The 12640-nt window shown below is 34.4% G+C and overlaps 1 protein-coding gene across 10 annotated transcripts in view; it reads left to right on the forward strand.

The window, feature by feature from the left end:
• SRPK2 (SRSF protein kinase 2) overlaps positions 1-12640 on the forward strand; it is a 272571-nt gene that overhangs the window by 23196 nt on the left and 236735 nt on the right. The window contains exon 1 of one of the 10 annotated variants that reach the window (XM_051961703.1): positions 10363-10529. The exons of 4 other annotated variants lie outside the window; for them this stretch is intronic. In XM_051961703.1, coding sequence (XP_051817663.1) covers positions 10400-10529 — 130 coding nt within the window. In that variant the 5' untranslated portion in view covers positions 10363-10399. Of the gene's footprint in view, positions 1-10362; positions 10530-12640 lie in introns of those variants that run through there. 5 more of the 10 variants (XM_051961706.1, XM_051961705.1, XM_051961709.1 and 2 more) reach the window with 5 other exon arrangements.

The raw sequence follows: 12640 nt of genomic DNA on the forward strand, positions 1-12640 counted from the left end.
GATAATATGCTAGGAGTTCCTTAATCAGTTCTTTATATGAAGAATTGTGTGTTTTTAGTGTGGTGAATTTTACATAATTAGTACAGAAAAGTCATACTTAGGAAAGCTGAATGTAAGTCTCTTGGACACTACTCCTATTCATTATCGTATAGATAAACTATAAACATTTAAAAGGATTTGGGTAGTTTATTCATAATATTTTAATATATGCCTAACTTTTTCACTCAAATTATAATATTTGTGAAAAACTCAGGGTTCTCAGTTTTTTAAAATTACTGACATATATAGATTATATATATAGTATTGTGGTTCTCTTCTCTAAAATAATATAATGGTTCTCTCTGCGAGTAGGTTTCTCGGGGAGGTTTTCTGGAGGCAGTCTTAGTTTCAGCTCAGAGTAATAATCACTCCAAATGCAGCCAGCTAATAAAATTCAAACGTTTATTTTCTCCTTCCTTGGGCCCGGGTAGCTTTCTTAAAGGCCTCAGTTTTCCTTGATTCCGAGAGCTCTCATTACTAGTCATTTGCCTCTCGCTCAACTCTGAATGTCTCCAGCCAGCACAAAGGTGGAAGATGGAATGAATCTGTCTTGCCTGAGACGGCTTCTGACTCTCAGTCTCCCAGAGTGCTTCTTGGCCCTAAGAGCTTCTTGCTTATATGAGCTCTCTAAAGGTATGAAGCATTGTTTCTCTCAATTTCACTTAGTACCTTGTTTCAAGTTCTGGCCCATAACAGCTCCTTGTAAGATCAGATCAATCATACTGAATCATGCTAAATTAGATAATTATTGTCTCTGTCAATTCTAATGACTTAACAGCTTGTAAGGATTCTAACACAGTATATCATAAAGTCATAGATTTTGAGAGTTGGAAGAAACTGCAGAGTTTATCAAATACATTTTTCACTTGTCTAGGAATATTATCTATAAGATTCTGTCATGTAGCCATTGCTTAATTCTTGAGAATTTTTTCTTTTTCTTTTCTTTTCTCTTTTCCTCCAAGTTTGCTTGCTTTTTGAAAATTTTTTTAATAGTTTATTATTTTTCCAGTTATGTGTAACTGGACATAACCATTTTTGTAAGATTTTGAATTCCATACTTTTTTCTTCATCACCTTCCTCTTCCCAAAGACAACAAGTAATCTGATATACAATCATTTTTAAAAACATTTCCATATGAGTCATGTTGGTAAAGAAAAATCAGAACAGAAGTAAAAACCATTGCAAAGAAAAAAACAAAGCAAAACAAGTGAAAATAGTGTGCTTCGAGCTGTATTCAATTCAGGCTTCACAGTTCTTTCCGTGGATGTGGATGGCATTTTCCATCCAGTGTCTTTTGGAATTGTGTTTGATCACTGTATTACTGGAGTCTGTCATAATTGATCATCACACTATTTTGCTATTACGTGTATTGTGTTTTCCTGGTTCTACTCACTTCATTCAACCTCAGTTCATGTAAGTCTTTCCAGGCTTTTCTGAAATCATCCTCTTCATTGTTTTTCTTTTCTTTTTAATTTTTTAAAAATTTATTTTATTTAAGGAAATAGAATAAAGAAAAAGAAAAACAAAAGGAATACAAAATGAAACAAAACAGAACATTGTCTTGTGCGTAGCAGAACATTAGGGAGGATTCAAAATATACAATAACAAATACCAGTTCAAGAAAGTGCATATATATATATATATATATATATATATATATATAAAATTATGTTCATGAATGTCCATCTTCTCTTTACTTCCTTGTAAATTGTGGTTTTGTTCTCTGCTGTGTACCTTTTTTACTTTCCCCTACTCCACTCCACCCCCAAGTAGGCTATAATTAAGAAAGGATATAGTTACATATACATATGTAAATATATGTACACACACACACACACACACACACACACACACACACACACACACCCCTTTCCCATCCCTGCAGATCCTTTGCCTTAATTCTGCTCCTAACTTGCCTTGTTATTACTTAACCTCCCCCCACATATGGTTCCCTCTCTTGTTTTCTTCCTATACCCTTTGCTTCCCCGTCCACCCATCCCTTCTTGTAGATTTTGGAGGATGTTAATATCCTTTATGGTATATTATATGTATTATATGTAAATATGCCTATTTAACCCATTCCTGATGTGAGTAGTTTTCAGTACTACAAGCCCTCCTACCCTCCCCTTCTGTGTCTATTTTTCTTCTGCATCTCATTTGTATGACATAATTACTATTTTTACCTTGACTCTGCCCCACTCTTTCTTTTGAGCTGCCCTATTGTTGATGTCGATCTAAAGATAAAGATATATTATACATTTTGCATGTAAAAAAAATAACAATTGTTATATATTAAATTTTCTATTAAGTTTGGGTTTGGTTGATAGGAAATCCTGAAAATCTTCAAGTTCATTGAATGTCTATTTTTTCTCATTCAAAATTATAGGTAGTTTTGCTGGATATGATATTTTTGGCTGCAAGCCTAGTTCTTTTGATTATCGGTAGATATGATCTATCAAAAGATATTGTCTTTTATTTGGTTTCTGATAAATCTTATACAATTCTAATTGTAGCTCCAGCATATTTGAATTGTTTTTTTTTTCTTGTTTTTGGCAAAATGTTCTCTTTGATCTGGGGGTTTCCAAATTTGGTAATAATGTTTCTATATGTTTTCCACAAAGGAGCTTGTAGAGGGGGTGATTGGTGATTTTTTTCTATTTCTGTTTTCCTTTCATTTTCTATTACTCCAGGACAGTTTTCTTGAATTATTTCTTGGCATTATTGTATCAAGGTCCTTTTTTTGATCACAACTTTAAGGCAGTCTATGATTATTCTTATAATTTCTCTTTTTGATCTGTTCTGCAGATCTATTGTTTTTTTTATAAGATGTTTTACATTCTGTTCTATTTTCTCATTCTTTACATCTATTTTGTTATTTTTTGATCTCCCATAACTTCACTGGCTTCCCCTTGCCAATAATTTTCAAAGAGTTATTTTCATCTTTGAGATTCTGTATCTCTTTTTCTTGTTGATTAACTTAAAAAAAATAATCTTGTTTTTTTTGGATGGTTTTTTATTTGTTTTAAGTTTTTCTTCAATGGCTCTCATTTTATTTTTAAATTCTTTTTTGAGTTCTATAAATTCTCTCCGGGCAGAAAGCCATTTCACATTACTCTTTGGGGTAAAAGGTTTTTTTTTTTTTTTTTTATCTTCAGAAGTCACTTCTTCTGAAGATGAACCCCGGTTTTCCCTGTCTCCATAGTAAGTTTCTATGGTGGGGCTCTTCTTTGCTGGTTCATTTTTTAAAATTAAGAGGTATTATTGCAAACACTTCTAATCATGAGGTGAGGGGATAGTATCTCTAACTTCACTTGAGTTCTTTAATTTGACCAGGAGCTTGAACCCTAAAGCACCACTCTCCAGCAAGTGCCTACAGCTAGTAGCATCCACCTTTGCATTCACAGGTTGTGGTGGTTCCAGGACTGCACTTTGGCAGCACAGTTGGGCCTGGCATTCCCAGTCAGCTAAGATTCCCTCAATCTCTTCCCCTTCCCCACTCCTCAGACTCAGCCACAAACAGTCCAAGAGGTGAAAATTTCTGTGTCTCCTGCTGAGGCTCCCACCACACTCAACTTCCAGGGCTCCCCACTTGGTGTTTCTTTGGAGCTAGCCTGGAAGTGTTTGCACTTTACTCCCACCCTGGCTCTTTATTCTGAGCTTTTTTTTTTTTTTGGCTAAGGCTATTGGAGTTAAGTGACTTGTCCAGGGTCACACAGCTAGGAAGTATTAAGTGAATGAGGCCAGATTTGAACTTAGGTCCTGACTTCAGGGCTGGTGCTCTATCCACAGAGCTACCTAGTTGCCACTCTTTCTTATAATCTTCCCTGATTGTCCCTGGAGGACTCTTGCCCCAAGTCTTCTTGATTCTCCGACAGTCCTAGTTCATCCCGCGGTGCAAATTTGTTATATTTGTGGGGGAAATCAGGAGAGCTTGAAGTTTTTCAGCCTATTCTGCCATCTTCTCAGAATCCTCCCCTACCATTTCTTTTAGAATATTATTGTTCTGTTCCATTCCATTCCATTTACATACCATAACTTAATTTCGCCATTCCCCAATTGATGAGAATCCATTCAATTTTCAATTCCTTGTTGCCACAAAATGAGCTGTTACAAATATTTTTTGTACATGCGGGTTCTTTTCCCTCTTTTATAATCTCTTTGGGATATAGATCCAATAGTGGCACTGCTAGATCAAAGAGTATGCACAGTTTTATAGCCCTTTGGGAGTAATTCCAAATTTTTCTCCAGAATGGTTGATTCAGTTCACAACTCCACTAGTAATGTGTGTCAGTATCCCAGTTTTCCCGGGAAGTTTTTCTTTCCTCTTTGTTGAAATGTACCCTTCTATATCTATAAACTGGTTGTTCTTAATTTTGTCCTCTGTGAAATAAAGCTATACAAGGCCAGTGCATTACTACTTATCAGATCATTGACAGTGAATATCATGTTTTTCTGTAAATCTTCTCTTTAAGCTAAATATCTCAAGATTCTTCAATCCATCATCATGTGTCTTTGTGTACAGTCCCCTCACTGTCCTGCAAGTTTTTGGAGGGATACTTATGTTTGTTAGTTTTCTTCTAAAATGCACTATCTAGAACTGAATATAATACTAGAATTGGAGAGCTTAACCTTTGTTTTGTAATTTCTTTGGCAGGCTGATAAAGCCTATGAATCCCTTCTCAGAATAATAATTTTAAGTGCATAAAATAATAAAATATTTAGGATTATAGAGGACATAAATTACATTGAAATGTAGTCATGAAAATATTTTTAAAAAATAAATTCATGAACCCCTGGTTTAGAACCCTTGCTCTAGAAGTTGTATAACTGGAGTAGAGTACAGGAATACTTTAATAGTTCTGGATACTGCGCCTCTTTTAATGAAATCTAAGGTTGCATTAGTATTTTGGCTAATATGTTGCACTATTGATTCACATAAAGCATTAGTCCAGTAAAAGTGTCCCATTTCTTTTTCGTATAAATTATTTTCTAATCATCTCTTTATCCACCTCAAACTTATTTTGCTGATTTTTTTTTTAAACCATGTCATCAGGTCAGAAAGCTCCTACCGTGTTCCAGACACTGATAAATACTGGGGATACAGACAAAGCCAAAAAACAATCTTTGTTATTAAGGAGCTCACAGTTTAATGGGCAAGACAACTTACAAAGAATTATGAACATACAAGCTGGACAGGATATATTAGAGATAATCCACAGAGGGAAGGCACTACTAGAATTAGGGAGATGGAGAAAAACTTCTTGTAGAACATAGGATTTCAGTTCAAGGAAACTAGAAAAGCTAGGAGGATGAGATAAGGAGGTCTACAGAGAGTTCCAGGCCTCAGGGACAGATAATGAAAAATACCTGAAGTTAAGAATGAGTGGGGAGGTCCATGTTCTAGCCCACAGAATACATGGGGAGTGAAAGGGATAAGAAGACTGGAAATGAAGAAAAAGCCCAAGTTATGAAGAATTTAAAAAACTTAGTGGATTTTATATTTTATCCTGGAGAAAATAGGAAGCCATTGAAATTGATTGAATAGTTAGATTTAGTTTTAGATTTAAGTTTTAGAAAGAGCAATTTGGCAGCTGAAGGGAGAATGAATTGGAATAAGAATAGATTCAAGGCAGGGAAACCAATTAGAAGACTATGCTGCCATAGTACAAAGGTGAAATTGGGAAGTTTTAGTACCAGATTATAGAAGGATATATAGGAAGAGTAGAAATGACGGGGTTTGGTAACAGATAGGATATGAGAGAGAATGGAAATTGAGGATGCCTCTAGGTTGCAAACCCAGTGACTGAGAGGGTGTAGTAGTTTTGATAATGAAATAGAAATTAGGAAGAGGAGGAATTTTAGAAGGAAAGAGAATCTTACTTTGAACATATTGAATTTGAGATATCTTTGAAAATATCTTTGAAATGTCTGAAAGGCAGCTGGCAATGTGAGATCGGAGAGCTGGATAATTGGTCAAGAAACACTTACATGCCTTATATATATCAGGTGCTGTGGTAATTGCTAAGGCCACAAAGACAAGCAAAAGATGGTCCTTTCTCTCAGATGTTAGAATAAGGAAGATTGTAAAGTATAAGAAGACTGGAAAGGTAGAGAGAAGCAGGTTATGAAGAGCTTTGAATGCTATGGCATTTTCTGTATGATCCTGGAAGTGATGTTGTGCCACAGTTCCCTTTTATTGGCCTGCCTCAGTTTCCCTAAATTGTCCTGCCTCAGTTTCCCTGAATTGTTCTGCTCAGTTCCTTAAATTGTTCTGCCTCAATTTCCCTGGTTGCAAACACGCCCCCCTCCCCCCATTCCTGACCATTAGAACTGAGATAATTGGGGCTGTAGAGATCTGGAATTCCAAAAGATAAGACACCAGATGCCCTATCTCAGATACTTAATTAGCACCCTCTTCCTCTACAGACTTCCTGGCTTTAGTTTGACTATCTCTTTTACTTCCAATTTGTAAGAATTTATGGTCCTCACCTCCCACTCTGTCAGAACTGGATTGGTGGTCTCTTGGAAATTCCTGCCATTTACCATTGCTCAGACTTCACCTCCTTGCCTTTGTCCACCCTGTTTGCTCAGAGCCATAAATATTTCATTGGAACCTCACATTTGATGCTGAATGCTTTAAGACATCAACCCTGGAACCAAAATTGATTTTTTGGTTCCAGAAAATCTCTCCCTCTCAGAAATCCAAATAAAATATTAAAACTCTAATTTCTATCTTGCCTCAGTTTCTCCAGCATTACAGTGATAGCCACTGCAGTTTACTGAGTAGAGTAGTGGCATGATGGGTCCTGTCATTTAGGAAAATCAGAGGTGAATAGAGAGTAGACTGGAGTAGAAAGTTACTTGTGACAAGGAAGCTAGTCACAGTGCCAGGCCTGACTTGAATGAAGATTAGAAAGAGAATGAGGAGGAACTGTTAGGTGGGACAAGAATCAGAAGAGTAGAGTCATGAGAATTAGAGAAAGGAAAGTATGAAGGAGAGGGTGATTGCTAGTGTCCAAGGCTTACAGAGGAGTCAAGAAAGATGAGGATTGACAAAAAGCCTTTAGATTTGGCAACTGAAGATTATTAGTAACTTCTGAACAAATGAATGATGTTTCAATTTATTACATTTGGCCCAGCATTCTAGATAATCATGATGGTTATAAATCAGGAGTGGGAGCTTTTTTCCTGCCAAGGGCCATTTTGATACTTATAACATCATTTGAGGGCCATACAAAATTATCAATTTATAGAACTCAAGCAGTGGGAAGTTGTATCTAGCTTTCAGCTCATGATGTTCTGTGGTTTCTTTAGCAAATGATTTCTTGGGCTTTATATGTCTCATGGCCAGACCTTCTCCATCCCAGTTGCAGATCTGTATTCTGTTTTCTAAAACTGGTGAAAAGACTACGGAGCTGCCAAATTTTACCTGCCAGATTCTGTGCCTAGCACCAGCATAGTCTTTCTCTGTAATCTCTTTCTATTCAGATATTCATGCACTTTGGTGTTGCTTTATGTTGGGCATGCCCGATTCTTCTGCTGTGCTGTAATTTTTGTCTCTTAAGATAGACAGTCACAGCTTTTGCTGCCATTCTTGAGCTGTCTCCTAGCCAGTCCTCATTCTCTGTTCTTAAACTTCTCTAAGAATTTTTGGTTAGAATAATGACTACTGACTTTTTGGTGACTTTTCTACTCCAAAATCTTTTTTTCTGTGGTTATTTTGTAGGGGCAATTTTGGGGGAAGTTTGGCAGTTGTAACCTTTTACTCTGATGCCTTGACTTAACATTCTATTACTTTCACGTACCATGATTTATTTAGCCATTCCCTAATTGAGAGGCAATGTCTTTTTTTTTTTTTTTGCTACCACACAATGTACTACTATAAATATTTTGGCCTATATGAGGATTTTCTTCTTATCAGTATCTTCCTTGAGGTATGAGCCCCGTAATGGAGTTTTAGCTTTAAAAGATATGGCCATCTTAGTCACTTCATTTGTGTAATTCAAAATTGTTTTCCAAAATGGTTGTTCCACTTTCACAATTCCATTATTAGTGTTTTAGTGGACATGTTTTTCTACAATCCCTCCAACATTGTTGCCATTTTTTGTATTTTTTTTCTTTTCATTTTGCAGGAAAATACTTCATATTTGTTTTGATTTGCATTTCTCTTAATAATTTGGAGAATTTTTTCATAAGGTTTTGAAAACTCTGCAGTACTTCTTTTGATAACTTTTTATCTTTTTTCAGTTTATCTGCTGGGGAATGGCTCTTAGTCTTAGAACTTATTTAGAATACATTTTTCTAAATCTAATTTCTGTCAGACTACTTTCCAATTTTTACCAGCAGTTTTTATCACATAAGGAGTTTTTTCCCTAGGTAATTTATGTTTTCTATTTTATCAAACACAATTATTGAGTTTTCTTGTTTCTGAATTTCCCGTGTCTAGTATCTTACATTTGTCTCTTTTTTTAAATCAATACCAGGTGGTTTTGAGGACTATTGCATTATAATACAGTTTGACATCTTGAAAGTACTATAGCAGTTCTTTCATTTCTTCTTTTTTTCCCATCATTTCTTTTGACATTCTGGATCTTTTGTTTTGCCAGATGGATTTTGTTCTTATTTTATCAAATTCTATTAAGTATCCCTTTAGTAATTTCTTTGACACAGAATTAGTAATGTACATTAATATTGGTAGTAGTATCACTTTATTGTATTGGCATGATCTATATTTTATTACTATATGGTCTTTTATGGTTGTATTAACAGTTTCTGCTTACATTTTTAGAATATCTCTGCATGCTAGTACATGGTAAATTTTTGTGAAAGTTCCACATCATGTAGAGAAATATATTCTTTTGTTGTCCCATTTACAAGATGCCATATTTTTAAATTTTAGTTTCTCCAGTAATTTGTAAAGTTCACATTTTCCCTTTTGTTTGTTAAACTTATCTAAAACTGAGAAGGATTTTAAAGTTTCTTGTCATTATTGTGTTACTGTTTATGTTTTGTTGAAGTTCAGATATCATTTCCTTATAACTTACATGCTAAGACATTTGGAATATTTAAGTTTATTACTGATATTGGTTTATTTTCTTTTAGTATAATATTTTCCTTGTTTATCCCATTTTATATTTGGAATGTTTGTTACTGCTTTGAGAGAAAACATAGTTGTAGCTACTCCTTTTTTGGATTTACTTGATGCAGTGTAAATTTTTTCCATACTGTTTTATTTTGTGTATGTCTTCGCTTTTTAAATGTGTTTCTTGTAAGTAACATTGTAGAATTTTCTTTCCTTTTTTATAATAGTTTTTTTATTTTTCAAAATACATGCAAAGAAAGTTTTCAACATTCACCATAGCAGTACCTTGTGTTCCAAATTTTTTTCCCTCCCCTCCTTCCTTAGATAGCAAGTAATCCAGTATAGAGTAAACATGTGCAAGAATTTTATTTTCTTATACAGTTTTTCATTCTTTTTCATTTTATTGAATTGCCTAATCCATTCACATTTAAATTTTTGAGTTAGGCTTGTATTTTAAACATCTGTCTCTACTATTGATTTTTTCCAAGTTATGATCCTCCTTCTTCCTCTTATGTTGTAAGCACATTACTATGTTCCTTTGGTTATTTTACCTTCATCTTTTTTTTTTTTTTTTAAGGTGGCTTTGTTCCTAAAACTAGCTATCTTTTCCTTTACCCTTAATCCCCTCCTGTTTATTATCCCTTTTCCTTTAGAGTTTTGCTTATTCTTTTTTCCCCTGCTTTTACCTTATTATATAATTCTTTTCCCACTTTGTCCCTTCAAATGGATTGTTCCTTTTCTTCACTCCAACTAGTCATGTTCATTAGTTGTTTTTTTAATTTTTTTTTAATTTTTAGGTTTTGTGCCCCTTTCCTAAAAGGATTTCTCTTTGTTTCTTAATTATCTATCCTCTCTTTTCTACTCTAAACATTCATTCTTTGATTTGTCACTCTATAATTGTCTAATCTTTCTTTTTTCTATGCCTCCTGCAATCAAAATTTTAAGGATATCTCCTTTCAGGGTGGTATTTATCCCCACTGTCTTATAAAGCTTGCCCTGTGGATCCCTCTTTTCTGTTGTACCTCACAACAATGCCAATTATTGCAAAGACACTGCCCCATGGTAGGCCCCTCCCCCCTTCACGGTCCTGATTATGCAGTTCACCACTGAGACACATACACATGTATATGTATATATGTGTATATATATGTATGTACACCCTTTCCTGATAACCTTTCCCCATTTACCTCAAAATCTGTCTTCCCTGCTCCATGCTCTCCTATTCCTTCAGGTACCAGTTGCCCTCAGTGGTTCCGTTTCCCTTCCTCTGGATGTAGAATGAGTAGATTTTTTAAACACCAAATGCTCAGGGCCACACCCAGTGCAAGGTCCCCATATTGCTTCACAGATCATCTCTCTTCACCTATAGAAGTGGAATTCATCAGTGGAATCCCTTTTCACAACCAAAGTAAGGCCTCCTTCCTTTCCCTCCCCTTTCAATCCTTCTCCCTTCCTCCTCATATACTTCCTCTATGTTTTTCTCTTTGTTGGGACCACAGAGGTCACCTTCACCTTATTGCTAGACTTTGATTTTGTCCTGCAACATTTTATATTTCTGTCTCCCTACTCCCCTCCCTCCCATTCATGTACCCTGAATTTCATGTTGTAATATAGTCCCACAAACAAAACAGGACAAGATCTTCCCCCATCATTTTCTTCCCCCATCAATTCATTATCAGAAGGATGGTGCCAAATTTTGTCCATAATACCTTCTATCTCCTCTTTATTGTTCTCTTTACCAGATTTCTGCCTTCACCTTTGACTCTTCTTATATATTTAAAAAGAATTATCTTATGGGTTTCTCTACTATTGCTTTGTTACTTTTCTTGGCAACTTTTTATTCACTCCTTTATTTCTCCCATTTGGTGTGTTAGAGAATCAAATAATCTCTTCAGTTCTGGTTTTCTTTCTAAAAGTAATTCATATTTGTATTTTTTTATTGTTAAACAAATGTCTTTTTTCATGTACGATTAAGTTTAAATTTTCACTGGGTGAAAATTTTAGGTCACTGGGCTACTTTCTACTCTGTTGAGCTTTGAAACGCTTCCCATTCCCTCCTGTATTTTCCAGTGGGTGCAAAATAGTCTTGCATTATTCAAATTTCCTTTTCTTTATATTTGAAGTTCTTTCTCCTTTTTTTTTTTTTTTTCTGAATTGAATTGTTAAATTTAACTATGGTGTAACTTAACATTTGTACCCTGGTGGTTTTTTCCTGAAGTCAATCAGTGAATTCTTCCATTCATCATTTTATTTTCTATATTCAGACGTTTTGGGTAGTTCTCTTCTACTATTTCCTTCATTATGGTGTTGAGATTTTTTTTTGCCTGTTGTGTTCTTTTGGAATACCTAGGATCCTTTGGTTGTTTCATTTTTCCTTCTCTTCTTAATACTTTTCCTGTTGTTTTATCTGCTTATGTTCTTAAGCTTTGAGATTTTTTTCTAAAAGCTTTGTGATTTCAGTCTTTTTTTCCCCCTTTCTCCTTATTTTCATTTATTACTTAACCTCCTAATTCCCTCTGATGGTAGTTTTCTTGGAGGCTGCATCTTAGAATGTCTCAACTTCCTTCCACTATAATTAACTTACTGTTCATTAGCCTAGATCTCTGCCCCAAGTAATTTTTGGATAGTTAGAACTGGTTTTAGCTAGTTTTCATGTCCCTGGATCTGCTAGTACTTCTTTGCTGCAGGTAGCAGGTGAGGTGAGAGATGAGTATTGAGTGATTTTGAGTCAGTGAACATTAGTTTATAGGGTTTTTTTTCCTTTACCTTCTTTTACATTTTAGGTATAGTCTAGGTTTAGATAGATGAAATTGCTTTATCTTTGCTGCGTAATTTCTGTTTTGTAGAAATTTGAGAGGTCATAGGAATCAGCAAAAATATTTAGTCTTCCTTCTTATTGCTCACTATAATTTAAATTTATTAATTAAAATTTCATTTAGCTAACAAATATTTATTGCATGTATGCTATGAATAATAATATACAGATTTAAGACAGTATTATTATAATATCTGAATAAAGTCTACAATTTAGTGTAGAAAAGTGAAGAGCATAAGAAAAAGTGGAGCAGTTTATGCAAGGGAGTTAGAGTGCTAGAAGTTTCCTAAAGTATTTTGTGGATTCTTAACACTTTGTAGATAGATTTGTCTTCAGGTTATGTATAATGAAAGAAAATGATTTAAAAGGTGTTCTAGTGTTGAAAATATTTCTGTTAATAAAATGTTTTAAGTTTTTAATAAGCATAAGTATAAATATTCAACCTAAAAGTCTTAATATAATAGTATGATGCCCTGAAGATAATTCTGACATATTGACATAGCTACAGTTTTTTCCAGTCCTAAACTTGTCACTATTGGTTAGAGAAATTTGAAACAGAAAAGATTAATATACAGAAATGTAATGTTTAGAATGTTTTTTTTTAATTAAAAAAAAGTTGAACTTTAGAATTTTTTTTGTTAAATGTGAACTTAGCCACTAGGTGGCAATATGTTAATAGTAAAACCTAAACTTAAAAGAAAATG

Source organism: Antechinus flavipes, chromosome 5 (assembly GCF_016432865.1).
Source record: "Antechinus flavipes isolate AdamAnt ecotype Samford, QLD, Australia chromosome 5, AdamAnt_v2, whole genome shotgun sequence".
In the NCBI taxonomy this organism is placed as follows: Eukaryota; Metazoa; Chordata; class Mammalia; order Dasyuromorphia; family Dasyuridae; genus Antechinus; species Antechinus flavipes.